Genomic DNA, 21,765 nt, shown 5'->3' on the forward strand with positions numbered 1-21,765 from the left:
CAGGCGAGAGTGTGTCGGCTATGCCTTGGCCAGCTGTCGGGGGGCGGCGGAAATTAATTACTTTTCAAAACAAAATATGGCAAAAGTTGGTGCGAGTAAGGTAGTACCTCTTGTTGTTGCAGCGCCCTCCCTCTCACGCGCTCACTCCTGCTTACACTTGCTATTGCTATTGCCCGCTCTTACTTGGCCAAAAGGCTACAAGTAAGTATTTGTACGTGTGTGTTTGTTGTTGTGCCCAGCACACATGCTGACGAGCGTCTACATTGTTTGGCAGCGCTTGTAAAGCGAAAACAATATCCTGCAGGACATAAATTACGAAACTCGGTCGTCTGCTGTGCGACCGTTAAGCGGTGGGTTTTTTTTCTGTTTTTTCTCCAATTTTTCTATTTCTGGTATTTGGTGTCTCTGTTTTGTTTTTTGGAGAGAAAAAGTGCAAACAATTTCCTTTTCTTTTTTCACATAAAATATTTGCTGTTTTCCTGCAACTTGCGTTTTGGCTTGTCGGCAGAGTTTGTTGTTCAACTGACTTCGGCGATTTGCTCTCTTCATACGTGCAGTATGAATGAGCAGCACAGTGTGTTTGTCTGCAGATTTTTTATGTCAAAATTTTTTTCCGTTAATATATGCTAGTAATGCTATTATAAGTGTTATTTAATTTATTATACTTATTTTTAATTTTTTGAGTTGAAATTGTATTGAATTTTATTCGTTACATACTAGTATTTGATGGTTTTTGAGACTCTTTTCTGGAAGTTAAAAGTTCACTTCTGAAAATTTGAAATTTTGTTTCAGCTGTAAAAGCTTACTGTTGTCTTCTGAAGGTGTTTTATACACTTGTAAATTTCAAAAAATAACTTTTTTGAACGAAGTTATTTTTTGAATACATAGCGAATGCAGATATATTTAAAAATTCTCTTAAAAGTTTGAAGTTAATCCGGTAAATAGTTTAGGAGATATCAGCGTATTTGTAAGACTTTTACAAGTTAATTATATCGGCTTCCAAAACTTTAAACGCGTTTGTCTCGAAACGCTGCTATCAGAGTCATTGAGAAAATTTCTCCGAAACGCTGAACCGATGATCACGACCTTCTTAGATACATTTATTAGGTAATGATTAAAAGATAAAGATTTTTGAAAATAATTTAAATTTTTTAAGACAATCTTAGGTATAAATTTTGCTATAAAAAACCAATTGGTTTTGGTAAGCCGCCATTTTGTCAAAAATTAAAATTTTGACTAGTCATTCGATCATAACCTGTAATCATCTATGGTAATAATATTTTTTTTGGATTTTGGATTTAAGATAATTTTAAGCAGAAAAATTTTCCCCACCACCAGACAGCTTTTTTCGTAGGTCGGCTACGAAATCAGAAGAATCCTATGGAAACTGATCTCTACTTGGAGAGCTAATGCAACACTTGTTTCAATAGGAGCAAAGTACAATTCAAGTGTTGTTGTAAGGTTTGTATGACAAATACTGAAATAAGAAAAAGATAGCTCTATTTTTAAGTCCAAATATAATAGTTGAAGTCAGAGAGGGGCTTTGGTGACTATTTTACTCAAGTTTACTAAGTAAAAACTATTCATGTTTAGTTCAGTGATCTGAAAGAGGTTCTTCGAAAAATGAAGTAACTAATTTTGTAACTGCAAGCTCAGTGCTGCTATGAAACAACACCATTTGGAGAAGAAAAAAGCTTAAACTTGTAGTTTAATATATTGTACTTGTAGATATATGGTTTCAATGTAAATATAATCGTTAGAAATGGATTCTGTTCTATTTAGTGAACTGCTTGGTTTTTTTGTTGATACTACTTATAATTATCAAAGTTGTCTTGATAGATGGATGGAAAAGAATTATAACATTACAAGTTCTTCCTTATTCTGTCGCTTTTGAGGTCGAGATACCTTCACTCTCATTTCTTCGTTCATATACATAGGTAAACTATCTGGTATCGAAAAAAAATTGTCTTAGTAGTTTTTTTAACAGGTTCAGACATCGAAAATTTTTGATTGAAATATCTAGGTGTGATCGTCGATTGTGGATTAGCCCAGTAAACAATAAGCTGTGGGACGTTTATTATTAATTATACTATTACTAGCAAACCTGGCGAACCCCGTTTCGCCACCAGATGGCTTTGTTTTATGTAATATTTCGTTTGGTGATTAAAAGATGAAGAACATTTTTTTTTTGTTTTATATTTGGAAAGGAAAAATTTTATTTCATTTGAAATGAAAAATGAAGTGTTATTTAGTTGAACTTCTCTAAGTAAATGAAAGTGGATCCAAAGTAAAAACTGAATCGAAGCGTTATACGTGTCCGCAAATTATCCGTTTCATTGAAGTGCTCTTTGGAAAACCACATTTTTTGTTTTTTGGTCTGACGTTAACACAAACAAAGCGGATGGTTTCCCAACTCGTGAACACGCAACGTATAACTGCCCATGTGAAAAACAATGATTTTCTAAATTTATCCCGCAAACACTAAGCGATTGGCCATGCGACTTGTTAATTGTCATTGCGAACGCAAGGCGAACTGGAAATTGCAATCGTTTGAAGTCAAACGGAAGATCAGTCGAAATATATACATTTTCACCTGCGTACTTTCCGTTAATAATGGTTGCTTCAATCAAATTCGGCATAAGTCTTTTTACCGAAAATCGAGTACCGTTGCAAAGTCGCGGCGGATTCAAATTACGCAATATCATAATAACTGTACCAACTTTGAGTTGCAAGTTATATGGTGGAAATCCTGGTAACTCCAGAGAGTTCAAAAACTCCGTTGGATAATTTACTACATCATCGGGATTTGTTATGGAATCAACGGAATTGTATGTCACCAAATCGCCAGCAATTTTTGATTGAATGGTGAAACTCAGTGCCTGTGCATCATTATTCTTTGCGGCAAGAATTGCTCGTTGACTTAACCAAGCATAATTCTGATAATTCGCACTAATGGTTTGGAAAACATTTTCAAAAATAGCTAATTGAGAGTCTACAAATCGGCAAAAGTCGTTGGTAAGAGTAATTAATCCAGATGTCGCATCAACTCTGACTTTTCCATTTCCAACAGCTAACAATTGTTTGGAAAATTGTGCAGCAATTCGATCATTTTGAAGTTGAACTCTCATATTAGTGGTCCATAAAGGTGATGCCTTCAGGCAAGCATTCAATTCATCTGCAGCCGTTCCACGGGGAATTACTGGCAACGTCTGCCTGTCAACAATAATTGCAGCAACATCATTAACGGTGGGTGCATTGAATCTTCGCACATGTTTACCTGTTGGGGTACAATCAGCATTTTGACAAATTTGTGCGTATCCGATGGCATTCGTTCCAATGCTGTTTTGAACATATTAACCACAGCATTATTAGCGTGAAAAAATGCTTGCAACTGTTCAATAATTCGTCTCTTTAACTGTTGTGTTCCCTGTATATTGCACCGCTCATTCAGCTGATCGACCATCGACGAAATGAAATATATTTGCAGAAATTTATGCGGTTCATCTGGTGTTGGCACCATTGAACCATGCAAATGATATATTTGTCCTTGTATCTGTAATTGCAAACAATCATTTGTTGAAGAATACGGTGTAACTTATGATCGTGTGATGGTGTTTTTTTTTGTCATGCGAAAGCAGTTATTGTATTCAAGGATGTGTTGAAGAAAATGGCTGGAATCGGGATCACTTCCATCGAACAATGGTTTCAGTGGCTGTGGTGGTGTAAGTAATGGATCCAGTTTGACTTTTCCACTTGCGCAGCACAATCCAGCCGTTTCTCTTTTGAACTTTAGCGCATTGCAATATCGGCATATAGTCGTCATTGGTCCAATATCTAAGTTTGCATCATCACTGTAGTTCGCAGTGGGATCAGATTGGAATGCCAAGCGATTGTATGATGCCAATGATCTTCGTGTGCTCACGCGTTGTCTCAATCACACGTGTTGCTGGCTTGCATGCTTGTGCGGCGGCCGATGTTGGCACGTCGTCCTCTAGGCATTTTGGGCTATGGATAGAGTGGTGAATTTAACCTCAAATGCACGCTCCACATAATTTATACAGTTCAACTTACCACCTTAAAGACAAATGCCTGTTGTTGAAATTGAATAAAAATTTGCACAATACACGTGATTGATTTGATGGTTTCCAATTGAAATGTTAGTTCCAATTGTAATGAACGAATAACTTATTTTTCACAATTTCACAGTGAACACAATACCGGTTTGTCACATGAAATTAATTGAGCAGAGAACAATGAGTAGCTGTCAAACAATGTATCACGCACCGGCGCCATCTACTTAAAATATTGGTTTGTAGTACATGCTATGTATCAGAGATGGCGCTGTAGTGAAAAAAGATTTTCCCGCCTTTCTGTTAAAATATTTCCTGAATTTTCTTTGCTATAAACCTCACGGAGCCCGAGACCTTTCCAACGAATACAAAACCGTGGAAATCGGTTCGTGCGTTCTGGAGTTATAGCGTCAGGAAGGAAAACCCGACTTATTTTTATATAATAGATATATCACGAAATTATTGAATTTACACCAAGAATTGAGTATATGAAACCAGTGTAGCTAACGTGAGCGCATTTGGTAGTCCGAAGTTGGTGGAGTGGGAGTGAGAGTAGCTCAAAGAATTATTTTCATTATGTCACATACATATGTACATACACACATACATATGGGCAAGTAAACTTGGCAGTTATTGTTGCAAACTTTCTTTCTATGAGTCAGCTTTTAAGTACTTATAAATGTGTGAGTGTTGTTGGCAAATTGTTTGTTTATTTGTTTAACCTTATTTGGCGTTAAATACTCGGCAAATAGCCGTGCGTTGTTCGTTGGTTCGTTGTGGACAGGCTGTCTGAGCGCAACTAATATGCTTGGGCGCATATTTCGGCAAACAATTTGCGGTTCGCATTTATATTTACTCATGTGCGGGTGTGTGTGTGTGTATGTGTGAACTTTTCTATTACTCGCCTTGTGTAGCGCCGAAAAGGGATTTGCATACTTATTGGCGTTAAACTGTCAACAATGCTGAACGGGTTGACACTTTGGCGCAACAAAAGAAGGATTTATTGCATTTTCGTCTATGAATATGATGAATATACATACATATGTGTGTAGTTTGGAGTTAGGAATTGTAGATTAAGCGTATTTCAATTTTATAGTGAATTAAATGTGTGTGAGGGAAAAGTGGATCCATTTTTTTTTAATTTTAGGCGAAAGAAATTTGGAAGTTTGGAAGTAGAAAAGCTTAATTAAAATGTTGTTGTTCTATAAGATTGAAAAATGCGAGCTTAAAAGCAAAAAAAAGTTCAAAAAATTGAAACATACATAAATAAAAAGTTTTCGCGTTCGGATGAAAAGGTAATAAAAAATAAATTATTTAAAATTTAACACATTTGAGACATTGAAAGCTCGACTAAAGATGTGACATTTCACATTAAAAGCAGCATACTTTTCGGCGTTGGCTATTTATGTATCACGTTTGTGGAAAATATTATAACATAAAATTGGTATTACACCCAAAAAAAGGAAGGCAAAACTTTTGTGTTAAGCTCAAAGCGAAACATTATAATATAAAAATAATTAATTAATATATTTAAGGCTTTGCAAGTTTACCCAAAAAGAAGAAATTTTGTATTAAAAACTGACTTGAAATTACAAAAAATTGATGCTTTTTGAAAAATAAAAGCGATATTAAACCTGAGAAAGAAAGATGCAAATTTTATCCGGAACCTATAGTTCAGACCGGGAATATATGTCCATGTACATATATAACATATAACACATTCAAGCGCATATTTTAAGAAAAATTGTAATTTAAAAAATCACATACCTTTAGCCATAAAAAGTTTTATATATAAAAATAAGTTATAAAAATTTAAAAAAAAAAATATCGGGAATAAAAATTTTTAGAACCTAAAATAATTGAAAACAAGAGGCAACGTTAACTACGACTGCACCCAAGCAACAATACCCTTTACAGGCGCATTTATTTAGCATAAAGTAGTATAAAAATATCTTTATCTTGATTTTGATTGGTCATCTTGTATGGCAGCTATATGTTATAGTGATCTGATCTGAACAATTTCTTCGGAGATTGTATCGCTGCCTTAGGCAATAATCTTTGCCAAATTTCGTAGAGATATCTTGTCAAACAAAAGAGTTTTCTTACAAGGATTTGAGTTTGATCGGCCAGCTTGTATGACAGCTATATGCTATAGTGATCGGACATCAGTGGTTCCGACAAATAGGCAGCTGCTTGGCGAGCAACGGACGTGCGCGAAATTTCAGATTGATATCTCATAAAATTGAGGGACTAGTTTGCGGGTTTCAGAATTTTTGGAAACTTCATATACCCTGTTCAGGGTATAATAATATATACCATATTAAATAATAGAAATTATAAGCGCAAGTCATTTGGGTGTATGTAGCAATATATGATAAGAAGGTCGCCCAAAAGTATGTCTTATAACTTTTTAAAGTTCAATTTGAGATGCCAACTTTTAGGCGCAACTGCATATACATGTGAATATCCATTTTCTCTAAATAAATTTGGTATCAGAAATATACACACATTTTTGTTGTAACCTATTTTCGTATTTTCCCAAATTTTTTATGACATCTGAAAATATTTTTTCCGACTTTGAATCGAGCAAACACAACAAAAATTTCTATAAATCATTAAGCAAAACATTATTACTATTAGTGTAAATTTTTATACAAAAATATATGTAATAATGTCATAAATTGCTTAAGCCTCTATGCCACTACCTTACCGCGCTCCAGCTATTCACCTGAGTACTTACACTAAAGCGCCTAGTACGCTCTCGAAAGGAGAAGCTTTAAATACTTATGTTTGCAAATATTTTATTAATTTCTTGGCATAGTCCCGCAGGCACAAAGCTCAAAGACAAAACTGCAAAGTTATGCGACACACGCACACATACAAACTTACAAACTTTAAGCGGTGAAGGAGAAATTATTATTGTATTCATATACATATGCATTATGCGCACGTATTTGCAACAGTTTGTGTGTATGTGTGTGAACGCATACCTTCCACTGCAACGCTGGTGTATAGCCAAAGCTTCTGGTTGATTATTATTATGAAATTTTTGGCATCCAACATGCAAAATTAATAATATGTAGTACCAAGTTGGTATTTGGTTGTCTTAAGCTGTTGTCGACGCCCGAGCAAATATGTTCGTAAGTAACGAATTCGGTTAGCTATGGCTAAAGGGTTTTACCGTTACGCGCCAAAGTGAAATCAAAAGCCACACAAGCACACACACATGCATATATAGTTAAATATGTATGTATGTAATTATGTTGGTTTGTATATAAGCTTTGATAAATACCTGGGAATACACGTGTGTCAAGTCAACGGCAACTAGAGACATACACACAAACTAATTTTTGTATGCGCCATACCTTCTAGATCGGAGGCATATCCTTAGGCCAAGTCAACCTACGCATATTTTACTTTGGCATATTTGTCTTTGCCATATTTCAGTGGTCGGACGTGTGGCTCCGTTTCTTGTTTGCCGTGTCGAGTTGCTTGTGGTTTGAGTTTGCGGGCTGCATACATACATAGGTGTACGTGTTACGTGGCGTATGAGTAACATATGTAATTTCAATTGACAAATTCACGCACACACACACACAGACAGGGGCAGCTAACCTAACGACTAAGTAGTTTTCTACGTGTAAGGTGAACGCAAGGCGTTGCCTGATACACACCTAAGCACCTAACGGAACTCACTGCGCCTACACCGCTTCCCCACCTAAGTTTTACTGGCAGTTGTTATTGGTTTTGGCAAAACTTTGATGTTTGATTTTGGGTAGTTGCAGCTGGAGGGCGTGGGCGCATGTGCTTCGTTTGTGTGTGCGCGTATATCAAAAGTTTTGTTTTAGCATTTTCGACATTCCTTTTGCGGTCGATGTTAGTGTGTGCACAGACACTCATATCTATCATATATATAAATATATATTAATATTTGTATATGAAAGTAAGTATGTGTTAGCTTGTGTTTAGGCGCTTCAAATCTTCTCTTTATTTGTTTTTGCATTTTAAGCCGGTTTTTATGTTGAAAATATGACAAGCTACTAAGGAAATGTGATTTAAAGTGTAACGGTACTTTAGTAAAAAAAAACATAAGATAATACACACAGAAACGGAAAGAGAGAGGTAGAGAGAGAGAGAGACAAGGAGAAAATTAAGTTGCTTGCAGCGGGTAAGGTTTGTTAAAAGTAAAATGTTTTGGTATTATCCTTCAAACAAATTTTTTCTGCGTTATTGAGATTGATTTTTGAGGTTTTTATATCAATTTATAAGCTTTGTACGCTATAAAGCGGCTTTTTTTTCTGTCATTTTATGTTTCATATTCGTAATGGTCATTAAACTAAGTTTGTTATTGAAGTAAATTTTCGGTGAACATTTAAAAATGTCAGTGTTATCCTTAAGGTTGGCTTGTGGAATATATGCGCACAAGTTTATTTGACAAAAGAAGGTAGTTTTTGAAGTAGTAAATCCACTTGGACCGCAAGTTTGATAGGCAAATATGAATTGCTCTAGTTCACTGTGCTTTGAATGGTTCGCTCACCTTGCAATCTTAGTGACATATCGATTTACTTTTGGGTTAACTTAGCGATTCTGTGACTTTTTAAGTAAGACTTTCAAGACTTTTTTGTAAATAAAAAGTGATCCTAGCACCAAGAATCATGTAATGAAATTTTTTTGTTAGCTCAAATATAGCTAGATTTTGTCGATTCGACCAAATGCTACTTAAATTTTTTTACTTCCTAAAAGCCCGCCCCTTGAATTTTTTTATATTTTTAAATATTTTTTTTAACAAATATGTATTTTTGGGCCACTGATTGTACGCAATCCAAAGTTTTAAATAGAAAAAATGAAATCATAACAAAATTGGAGCTTAGTTGAAAGCTCAGGACTGTGATATTTTGACAGCTTTTTGCAATTTTCTTTTCTGTTTTAAAAAAATATTTAAAAAAAAATGCATAATTCCTTTTAAATTGACAGCAGAAGGAGTTTTCAAAACAGCAGCTTGCAAAAAATAGTTCAATAAGAAGATCGTATAAGTGAAATCCGAAATTTTTAGTTAGATTTTGTCTATAATATATATTAAAATATTTTGTTTGCACAGCAGTCTTAAGAAAGCAGTATATTAATCATATTCAGTGGTTTTAGTCATTAAGTATTACTTTGAATTTCACCATAAGCGGTTTGGCTAATGAAAACCAGAACTCGTTCCAAAATGTCTCTAAATTCGATTAAGCAATTTTCGTTGTTCTTTTCAGTATTTTTCTTCTTCGAACATAAAATGAAAATAAAAATAAATATATTTTTTAAAAACTATTTTGTTTTGTTGATTTCTATGTTATTTGAAAAAAATACTTTAAAAAAAATTTTTTTTTGAAAAAAAATTGTTTATTTCTATGCAACTTCACATAAAGTAAAATAGTTTGACAATCTATCACATTTCGTTAAAAGGGCTTTAAAATTCGAATTGGTAAGAGTTTTAAGCTTATGATAACTTTTATTAAAAATAAAAAGATAAATTTTAAAAATTCAACAAAATTTTTTTATTAACAATAACAGAAAGTAAAAATATTTCTTTTGCTTTTTTATTATTTTGAAAAAAAATAAATAAAATAAAATTTAAAAAAATGCATAGCGACGGAATTTGTTAGAATTCTAAAAAAACTTTTTTCGACATCATAAAACCAACAACTTATCGACTTAAATGCATTTTTGGTTATTTTAAGACCAACTCAGAAAAGAAAATTACTACATATGCCATTTAAGCAGGAAATGGTAATCACAACGAGATAACTCACTCAAAAAGCAATCAACATAATGTATTTACACAACGCCATTTGACTGTCATAATTTGCCACACATACGGTACATTACAAGTAAGTGCTGTTTAAGCCGAGCTACTGAGGTCAATAAGACAACAAGTATGAATATGCACACACATACACATACAAATATGAATGCAAGTAATTTATCGAGGTAAGGAAATCATTATGGACAGCCTACCAGCCTACACACATACATACAAGCAAACAGTTGCTAAGCCACACGCGGAGCTCCAGCAAGCAGGAGAAGCTAGCATCTAGCGCTGGCTAGATGAGCTCCAAGTCAAGCGACCACCTTCGCGTTGGAGGCGTGAGTATGTACACCTTATGTGCATATAACTGTAAAGTTTAAGTAAACTTCATTAATACACGACAATTGCGAAAAAAAATTGAAACAAAAAGTGAAATATGAAGAAATAGAAAGACATATGAAATAATGCTTGTAATAAATGTGTGTGTGCGTGTGTGGACGCATGCATTTGTTGCAGAAAATGACAAATTTCTGCATGACAAATAAATCACGATTACATGTGGTTATGTTTTTTTGTTGTTCTTTGCAATGTTGTTGCATTTAACAGACGCATACAACACACCCACTCACACATGCGCATATCTCTTTTTGTTTCCTCATGTGGCAGTCGATTTGAAACCCATCTGTTCGCTGCAAGCTTTCTGAGAAAAAGTATGCAAAATACACACACAAGTACACAAGCATGTGTGTATGTATGTATATAGGTTTGTGTGTATGTAGGTATGTGTGTGTTGCATTAATGTCGTTGGCGGCGTTTGTTTCAAAAGTCAACGCTTCGCCTGCCAGTCGCTTTTGCTACGCCAGCTTGACATAAAATGTATCATTAAGTGTGTCGACACACTGCCACAGACCGAGACGTAGACGATGATGGACGATAGAAAACGCTGACTGACGACAAGCGACAGATAGCAGAGATATACAGATATACGTACATACAAACAAATATACAGATTTACATATGTGGTTTGCTTAATGCGCTAGAGCGGTGCAGAGAAATTATCCAAAAGTGAAAAAATTGTCATTTACTCGTAGCTAAAGTGGCAATCAGTAGGCAATTATTTTTGCTAAGTCAGGCGGTTTTCAGAGATTTGAAAAATAGTGGACCTAAAAGCTTGAAACCATGCATATAATATGGACAAAAATAAACATACACATTGTAAATTAAATAGATTATAATTTATTTACATATAATTGTTCCATAAAAAAGTTGTATTAATGAGAGTTGACTGAGTGAGTTGCCACCCTTTAAAATAATTTATTTAATTGAGTCGAAGAAATTGTTGTAATTGTAATGTGGTAATGTTTATGGCGTAGTATAAATGTTGAAACATAATTTTTATAATCGGTTAAAAAAGGGTTGCCAGCGCATTTAAAACAAAAATTAATAAAAGTGATAAGTTAAGTGAAATACGTACATACGTATATATATGAGTAAGAGTATACTCGTATGTATTGGATTTGTGAAGAAACCTACTTAATTTAAAAAGTACGTTGCCACCTTTTTTAAAATTATTGAATTAATTTAGTTGAATAAATTAGAGTACTTCTTATGGTGCAGGGTACTGGAATATTCTTGATAAGTTTTTTATTGTGAAGTGTTGCCATCTTGTCTAAAAAAACAAATTATTGGTTTTGGGATCAAACCAATTAAATTGCATATTTTTATATTTGTAAAAAGGCGTTGCTAACGATTAAAGTAGTCGAATAAATTATAACGATATAACGATTTATTCTTGAAATTTTTTTATTGTTAAGTGTTGTCATCCTCCATAAATTAAAAACTAATGAAATTAATATCTTTAATGAAATACATTATTTTTATACTTATATATTAATTTAAAATTTAAGTTGCTTGCAATAGTTGCAGCTAAAACCCATTGCCAAAGTCTTTAACTCATAACCGTTTATAAGTTAGCTTTCAATGCTTTCATACAAAGATCTTATCGCTAAGGATGCGCAAGCCTATTTGCTCCGGAGGCTCTTGCTCACATACATACATATGTAAGTACAAGAATCACTCTTCTTCATTCATGAAAATTCTCAGCACACAGAACTACGCCAAAGTGCAACGATAAAATAAAAGGCAAAAAAAGGAACAAAATAAAACTGCAAAACCTTCATTGAAATTATCAATTTAGTTGCAGATTTACGCTATTTAGTTGCGCCTTGAGGCAGGCATTAAATGCTGCGCCCAACTATCGGTCATGCAGAAACATACAACATACCTACATACATATGTATACCGTTGCCTCAAGTGGCCGGTTTTTCCCGGTTGCCATTCAACGAAGTCTGCGAGTATTTCATAAAACCATATCTCACATTTATGCAACACGCATACACATAAGCACATACATACACACAAAAGTGCATTTATTCATAACTGCTGCCTGCTGAACTCGCCTCAAATCGCAGTCAACTTCGCGACTTGACACCCACACATTTCCTTTCCACTACTTCTTGTGTTTATTATGTTGCCTTTTCTTGTCGTGAATTCTTTTTCTCAGACATTTAGCCCGTTTCTCGCCTTTCACTGTCTTTACGTCTACATCTTTTTGAATGCGTGAAGCGTTTTTTATTGCATATACTCGTACATATGTACATATATATGTAGCATTGATATTATTTTAGTACCTAGGATATACTTATAAAACTGTCATTCATTTCTGATTTTTTGAACTTTTTAACTCACTCATTAAATAATGCAAATAAAAAATAATTTGTAAATAAAAATGCTTTCAAGTAATTAATTTTGCATTTTACTTTTAATTTTTTACAATTAATATCTACTACTGTATGTTATTATATACATTTTATTATATTTATTTCTTAATTGTAATTTTATTTTTATTGTATAGATAGTTTTTATTTTTTTCGATTTTATTTTCTTTTAACTTCATTTCTATTAATTCTACTTTAATTTATTACAAATTAATTTTTGCTTATTTTTTAGTTTTAATTTATTTTTTTGTATTTGCTTTAGTTTAATTTATTTTATTGTTGTTTTAATTTAATTTTAATTTTTTATATATATTGTAGATTTTAACTTATAATTAATTTTAGATTTATTTTAATCTTAATTTTAATTTTAATTTATATTCAATTTCACTTTTAAATTTGCATATATTTTTATTTCTATTTGAATTTTAAATTTAATAATAATTTTGATTTTAATTTAAGTTTAATTTTTTATTTTGATTTAGTTTTTAATTTTTAATATTAATTTTAATTATGTTACATATATATTATTTATTAAATTTAAATTTTAATTTTAATTCTCTTAATCTTAATCATGATTTTAATTTATATTCAATTTTAATTTTACATTTACATATATTTTTATTTCTCTTTTGATTATAATATTAATAATATTTTTGATTTCAAATTAAATTCAATTGATTTTGAGTTTAATTGTATTTTTATTTTTAATTTAAATTTAATTTGTTTTATATTAATATTACTTTAATTAATAAATTGAAATTTAATTTTAATTTTAATTCTCTCTTATAACTTTAATTTTAATTTATATATTTAATTTTACATTTACGTTTATTTTTATTTCCATTTTAATTATATTTTTGATTTCAATTTCAATTTAATTTTAGTTTTAATTTTTACTTTTGATTTTAGTTTAAAATTTCTATATAATTTTAATTGAAATTTTATTTTTAGTTTTTAATTTGTAATTTTGACTTTAATTTAAATTTAAATTTTAGTTTAAAATATAATTTTGATTTGAATTTAAGTTTAATTTTAATTTTAATTTTAACTTTAATTTTAATTTTAATTTTAATTTTAATTTTAATTTTAATTTTAATTTTAATTTTAATTTTAGTTTTAATTTTAATTTTAATTTTAATTTTAATTTTAATTTTGTTTTAAATTTAAATTTAAATTTAATGTTAATTTAAGTTTAATTCTAATTTCAACTTTAATTTTAATTTAAGTTTCATTTTAAATTTATTTTTTCATTCACCTTTTTATATTTATTGTTTATTATTTATTTAATTAAATTAAATTTTATTTATGTCATATACATAGCTTTGTTCGAATTTATTTTTTTCCACAATATTTTTTACCCAATTGCTACGGCATGATCTGCGTAGGCGTCTGAAATTGCTTTGCTGTTAGATTTACTGTGATTATCAACACATATACATACATATATACCACGAACCAAGTCAGTGAATACTGACTGGGCACTGATCCACGCCGTGTACTGTTGTGAGTTCAGAATCGGCGCAGCCTGTAGGCGGATGCTGTAAGCGATTTAAGCACAAAACTTGCCCGCTGTTAAGCACATTCATACTTCACCACAAAAACACAAGCGTACATGTATATGTGTAATGTATATGTGCAAATAGTAAATAGGCGCATAAATGAGGAAATGTGCTGTAATCGCATTAGTGCTCACTACATGCTGCCCACATTTGGCAGATCACTCTGCTGCTTTTATTTTTCTTCTTAATGTTTTCTTTCTTTTGCTTTTTATCCGTTATTGAGCCATACACGTAATCGTTGTTGTTGTATTTGTGCGCGCATTTTTCAAGATTTCTCGAGCAGTGTTTTTGCTGTGATTGCAGCTTTTTTGCTGCTTTCCGCCAGCAAAGCGTGGAACGTGCTGGAAAATTGGCGAATTTCACACACAAAAATAAAACGAGAAAATCTGAAGTGTTTGTAAGTGGCACAGTTTATTGTAGATTATGACAGAGCAAAGAGATTATAATTGCTTTAAAGTGGATTATCGCTCATTGCGGCGACGTGCAATGGTTTGTTGTGCGTGGTGTATAATTTTCGTTTTTTCAGCGCCTCAGCGCCTCTAAAGAGTTTTAGTGATGGTTGTTTTTGTTCGCGTCTCAATAGCTCTTGACGATTCGAAGTGTCAATTATGTGACTTGAGTTGTCAAAACACAATCAAAATTTAGTACTTTTGAAGTTATTGTGGCATAGAGCTGTGATATCTTTGAGAAATTTGTGATTTTTGTGTGAAGGTGGGGCTGACGTCACTTGTTGGAAGAGAATTAGTGAAGTTATGCAATTGGTGTGCAATTTTGGTCGAAAATATAAGCATATTTTTAGGTGAAGTACTTTTCGCGGACTTTTTTGTAGTAGAAAAGGATTTCAAGACGATTTGGGGTCTCTTCAAAATCAAAAGCAATATTTTGAAAAATTTTTTTTTTGAAGTTTGTGGTATAAATTAAAGCCAAAAAGAAAAATAAATCACTTTGTGCCTAAAAGTAGACGAACATTTCAATAAAATTAGGTTTTTATTTAAAAAACGAAGTTTTTAGTCTAACTAGGTGACAATCTCGAAATAAATTATAAGCGCAATCAATAGTTCGAGAATTAGCTTAATTGAAAAATAGGAAATATAATCGCTCTTATACAAGGTTTACACTCTGTTTTGAAATTGCATATTAAGTTTATGAATTTCTTTATAAGGAAATATTAAAAAAAATTTTTTTCAATTTAATTTTAATTCAAGTATACATATATACTCTTCAAATTATATATACAATATATCTATAAGCATAAATGTATGTACATTTTTTTTCATTTACTTACCATACATTTTACCCTCATCGGATAGAATGATTTTTCGTCGACCACATGGCGGATATATGGAGAGAGCCTCTTGAAAACTCTGTTCGATGTCCGGACTCCAAACACCTTCCGCATCGGCAGAGGAGAGATCCTTTTCGTCCTGCAAAACGTGAGAAAAAGTGAAAATTACAATACATTTAATATTATGAAAATATATGCACACGTACATATATATTAATATACCTATATTCTCTGTATACATGTAGTTCCATTGAACAGTGCTTTGTTTTAGTTTTTTTCAATTCTGAAGCATAAAAAGTGTCACAAAGGCGCATTTAATGTGTGGGAAAGTGCACTTTACACATTAAACAGGACCCTTTGCTACATAATCGTTTTTGACATTAATGAAGGGCAAGCATATACGAGCACAACTGTATATACGCTTATAAGAGCACATATGAAGCAAGGATATTCGGAAGAGCGTGGCATAAACACGCTGGTGTTGCAACTCTTGTTCATATACATATGTATTTATGGCTGTGAGTGTGTAGTATTTACTATGTATGCATGTATTATATTAAAATGGTTGCTGATTGATGCAAAGTGCAAGTCATTCTACTTTGCTCTCATACGCTCTCTTTATGTATCAGTTACAGCACAATGGGCGTTAGTGCAGCAAGTTGTTGACATAAATATAATAATGAAACGAGATAATTCTCTGAACATAGAAACTTAATATTTTCGAAATTAATTTCGAATTTCTTTCAAATATCACTTCTTATTGGAATAAGTTCCAACGAAAGACACATCAAGGTAGTACAAACCCCATAAAGGCCCTTGCCATAACTTAAAATATAATAAGAACTCTTAGTAATCATGTAGGAGGAAAGGAGGAGGAAAGTAAGATCCGTAATAAGTACCAAGTCCTACGTGTAAATAAATAAAAAAATAAGAAAAATGCACCGTTGGCGTGAAGAGCTCGTAAAGATAGAGTATTGAAAAATAGTTTTGTTTAACAATATATATAGCTGTGGGAGTGAGCTTTTCGCTCACTATAATCTTTCATAATCATGATTTAAAAAAGCGTTTCGTTTTTTCGACAAAACAAGGTGACAGTGAAGGCCGTTGGAAATTAAAATACACTTAACAACTATTTTAAGGCAGCTCAACTGCTTATCATCCGGGTCATCACAAATACCGGTAAACAATTACCGTTCCTACGACATATGGATCTACGTAACCAGAACGGACCAGAATTTTTATCCGGTCATAGAGTGACAACTCCTTGTTGCATTTTTTCAAAATTATTTAGAAATATTTTCTGTCGCAACGACAACAACTAAAGGTAAAAGGTAAAATGGAAACTGTGAAAATTATTTTAATTTTTACTTAAAAAAAATTTAAAAAATTAATTACTAAAAGAAAGATTTTAATAATACTTTTACAGTTATATATATATTGTAAGCAATAAAAAATACTTTTACTGTTATTATTTTTTTTAAATTTTTATTGTTTTTTATATTTTTTTTTACAAATTGTTTTTATTGATTTTTTATATTATTTTTTACAAATTGTTTTTATTAAATTTTTATATTTTTTTTTTTAAATAATTTATATTAATTTTTTATTTGCGTAACTTTAATAAAACAATTCTTTTTACAGTTAATTATTATAAGCAATATAAAATACTTTATAGTTAGTTTTTTTAATAAATTTTTTTTTATAAATTTTTTTACCAATTGAATTCCATTAATTTTTAATTTTTTATATTTATTTTACAAATAATTTGTATTAAGTTTTGATTTTTTTTAATAATATTTTTTACAATTAATTTTTAAAATATTTTTTTTTAATGTTATTTCTTGTAGCCATTTTTCATCTCCTTCAACCCACTGTGCATCGTCACATTACCACGACAACGCTTCTGATATTAATGATGCCAGTCGGCGATATGTTGAAGTGCAGCATCGTCGTTCGTTCATTCGTTCGCTGCAGCCATGAATTTCGTTATAACGTATGCAACAACAGCAACAAAAGTGTGGCACTCGAGCGTGTAAATTCAAGTGGCTTTAATTGTCAATGAGTTTTAATGAGCAATTTGAGTAGCTGCACAAAGCAGAGCACAATCACACATCCACACACAGCAGCACGCATACATGTGCAAATTTACACCTACGCTCGCGTACCGTTGTACATACATACGCCTCTTCTTTACTATGTTATAATGCATGTGCCTCTGAGCTGGAGTTTCGTCAGTGAAGACCGGTGGCAACGCCATTTAGCAGAAAGCAGCGACCACCTGAAAGAGATGCCAATCTAACGGTTCAACATTGACATTCGGCAACTGTTGCTATTGATGTTGCTGATGGAGTGGCGGCCATGCGCTGCTTCTCCGAATGTGCGGGTTTTTTTTTGGGGGGGAGCTCATATGAGGGGGATGTGTGCGACACACGGTGTAACGGTTATGGCTGCGACTGCGGTAATATAATACAAAATTGTCACATGCAGACATTGTTGCTGTTCTTATTATTTTGTTATTGTTGTTGTTTGTTGTTGCAGTTGTCATTGTTGCCTTTGCCGTTGCTGTTGGCAGCGCCAGTGTCAAATTACATTGATGAAGTTAATAATATTTGAAGGAGCCTGCGACATATGCAACACAAACACACAGCCAAATAGTCACACACACGTATACATGCACACGCGCATGCATACAGTTATGAAGAGCCTTGCTGCAACACCAAAGCGACATTAGAATCATGACACACACACCAACATGCATACAATCAACGACTTATTGCGCAATATTATTTACATATGCATACATTTTGGCGTATGTGCATGTGTGTTGGTGTGTGTGTGCCTTCTATTTGATATCCGAAATTGACTGCAAACATATTTGTGGTCAAATGAAATTGCAGGCATATTTGAAAATTAACTCGTATTGTGTTTAATTGTATTTTATTTTGGTTTTTTATTACACGGTATTTATTACGCAACCAACACACGCACACACACACACGCATGCGTTTATTGTTACATTAACGTTTTCGCGCTTATTTTGTTACATTTTTCATTTGATTCTACATTTAATTGCATACTTTTGTTGTTTTTATTGTTATTGTTATTGTTGTTGTTGCTGGTATTTTATTGTTTTTGCGTGCAGTTTTGCGTTTGCGGTTGCGCGCCTAAACAACCAAAATGGAGTTCAATTGCAATTGAGTTAAGTGCCATTTTAGTTAGTTGCGCTTATGTATGTGTGTGTCTCTATGTGCATTTACTTATGTGTGTGGTAGTTGGTTGTGATTTATTTGACAGCATGAATTTGGATTAAATTATCAAATTTCGTGTTGGTTCGTTGTTATGGCGAAGCAAGGTAAAGTTGGGGAAGCTATACCAAATGGGCTACGTGGGCAGAATTTGGAAATTAAAAAAAAAAATATTTTTTTATATGAATTTTTTTCCTTTATGAATAGCAAAATATATATTTTTTTTTATCGATATCTTACTAATTTTTGAGTTACAGGTGTTTACCATAAAGTGTAGCCGCTTGGTTCAATGAGCTCTATCAGTTTATTCGGATTTTTCTCAAGACTACATTTTTCAAAATTACTTGAGAAATGATCCGGCAAAAAATTACCTAAATTTTAGGTCAAATTCAATCTTTTTTTAAAACGGCGCACTGTTTTAACCGGAAGTCAGTTTAAGCACAATATATTTTAATAGGGAGGTGTGCCACTTAATGGACTTTAAACTTGTCATTTGGCAAGATTTTTTTTTATCAAAACTCCAAATATGTTTGATTTGATTACATTTTTTGATATTTAAGGAACATACAATTTTTTTTCTTTCCGTAAAAAATTGAATTTTGAGAGTTTGTCCCGAATTAAGCATAAAATTCTTTTTTTTTTGCGTATTTTGATTTAACTGAGCATTTTTAGTTGCTAATATTATACCATAGTTTGAAAAATGCCATTCGAGCTTGACAATTGCTATGAAACATAGAGAGAGCGATAGAAGAGATAAGAGAAAGCAGAGTGTAGAAATCCTAAAATAGAAGAGAGAGAAGGTAACAGAAAGAGAAAGCGCATTGTTGAGAACCTTAAATGTCATATTCTGCCAAACAGATATAAACCATTTCATACATTTCCGAAACAGTCAGTCTACATAAATAAAAACGACTTGGACCTGTGTACGAATAAGGATTGGGACTTAAGCGGAATTCCTTGAATATTTAATTAAGCGGCATTTACAAGCAATGCCAATAGTATTAACAAACGATATACCTTAACCTTATCTCTAGTTTAGAATCGGAATACACTGTATAAATTAAATCTGGTCTAACGAAGATTTTATTTTGGTTTAAAGGGTTATATCCACTTGCACTACATTTCAAAAATTGTTTTTTTTTTCATATATATCGAATGTACTTATGTATTTAGGTATATTTGAAAATATTCTCTGAACATTTGAAGTTTATCCGGCAGTTTCGGAGATATGGGCGTATTGTAATCATTTCTTAACTTAGATTAATCGGCTCTCAAGACTTTAAGCGCTATTTTCAGAGCCGGTGAGGACAATTTCTCCCAACGGCTGGACCGATCGACGTGAAATTTTTACATGACCATCTTTGATGTATTTGTCGCATAATGATTGAAAAAAAAGAAACGTTTTTTTGATTTTCGACGACACTCTGAAGTGTAAATTTTTTTACGAAACACTATTTATTTAAAGATCATGCTTCCTATGCTTGGCAATTTTTTCAGTCGGTAGTATTGCTCATATTAATAGTATCTACTAAAAATGCCAAAAAATATGTATGTAAATATTTTACTTACGTCGCTCATATCGCCGACATCCAAATTTTTACTATCCACCATACTGCCATTTGTATCTGCCGGCCCTAGCGCACCGGGCGGGCCGGCACCCATCGGTGGCCACGGCGACGTAATGGTGCCGGGTCCGACTATACCGTCTGAAAGAAAACAATTAAAAGTTTAGTTTTAACATAGCTAATAAGTGAATTTGTAAGGTGTTAGAAGGAGGAAAAATAAAAAATAATGTTATTGAAGAATTTTAAAGATTGCTTATAAAAATTATTGGGAAAAATATATAAATATATATTTTCAATGTAACATTTAAAGAAGATAATCGAATATATTAATGTGCTTTTGTTATCTTGATTTTGGTGGATCTCAAGACAAATAAACGAAGATAATATAGAAATTTTAGTGAAAAGTTAAAAATACAGTAAAAACTCTTTGAATGAAACTAAACATTTTACAGCTAAATCTTTTCAAAATATTGTTTCTAAGTATGTGAGTAAGTTAATACTAGAAAATAGGCATGTAAAGACCTACTACTAACTTATTATGATTTAGAACGTATTAGCGAGTTCTTACTATATTAAAAAATAGTAATAATAACAATAACTCCTTCACTAATTTATAAATAATGCTTTTAGTTTACTGAAGTTGAAATCTGTTGCCATACACTTCTCTTTTTTGCCTCCAACTGCACTTTTTTCTGAGCGCAGCGTTATATTTCGTATTGACTTTGACATTTCTATTGGCAGCTGCTACCATTTCACAAGTTAATACTAAAAATTTTTTTGTAGTTTATGTGTGACAAACTCGTTAGTTTACAGCTAATCTACGACTGCAGTGCAGTGTTGCAGTTTTTGCACACATTTTTGTTTGAGAATTTTTTTTCGAAGTCTACACTGGCGAAAAAGGCTCTACTAACAAACACAATCAAACTGACAGGTCCAGCGTAGGCGTAGAATACAATTTTGCAACACTCTCGGGCATCGCAACAAAAAAAAAAAAAAAACACAAAGCTGCCGCTTGAAAAAGTGACTTAATATAAATGTATGCACGTCAGTCAAAAAAAGCGGAGTTTCCGAGAGTGAAAAAATACTCGACGCTTTTGTTGAAAAATGTGCACAATTTCGCATGCAGTTTATTGCCTTTTGTGATTTTGACATTTTCTGCATGTTTCCAGTGGGCGGATGCGCTGCGAGTGACCAACATATGAGCACACCCACACACACACAGATTCACCGCCAGCAAGCATTTGAAAACGTGATTTAGCAGCGTGCATGGACTCACGCCTAACCCTGTCTATGCAACTCAGTCGGTGTGCCAGTCAGTCCGTCCGTCAGTCGGGCAATTTGTGTCTCGTTCAATCACGCTGCTTGAAGTGCCGGAGTCTGTCGGCAAAACGAAAAACCGAAAACAGGCGATGCTATTGCGACAGTGTTGCATTAGCGTTTGTTCGCCTCCAACGCCGTCGTCGCCAGCGCTGCGGC

General features: G+C 32.6%; 1 protein-coding gene and 1 long non-coding RNA gene across 8 annotated transcripts in view; both read right to left on the reverse strand.

The window, feature by feature from the left end:
- The window catches only part of sd (TEA domain transcription factor 1 homolog scalloped), a 221,931-nt gene that overhangs the window by 25,082 nt on the left and 175,084 nt on the right, over window positions 1-21,765 (reverse strand). For all 7 annotated transcript variants that reach the window (XM_070110208.1, XM_070110209.1, XM_036362384.2 and 4 more), the window contains exons 3-4: window positions 20,294-20,430; window positions 15,480-15,618 (exon numbers count right to left, since the gene is read on the reverse strand). In XM_070110208.1, the coding sequence (XP_069966309.1) occupies window positions 15,480-15,618; window positions 20,294-20,430 (276 nt within the window). The remainder of the gene's footprint in view (window positions 1-15,479; window positions 15,619-20,293; window positions 20,431-21,765) is intronic.
- LOC138857460 (uncharacterized) lies at window positions 3,130-4,503 on the reverse strand. The gene is made up of 2 exons (XR_011396552.1): window positions 4,072-4,503; window positions 3,130-4,005 (listed from the first exon to the last, which is right to left on the reverse strand). It is a non-coding gene; the product is annotated as an uncharacterized lncRNA (long non-coding RNA).

This window comes from Bactrocera oleae, chromosome 5, assembly GCF_042242935.1.
Source record: "Bactrocera oleae isolate idBacOlea1 chromosome 5, idBacOlea1, whole genome shotgun sequence".
Lineage (NCBI taxonomy): Eukaryota > Metazoa > Arthropoda > Insecta > Diptera > Tephritidae > Bactrocera > Bactrocera oleae.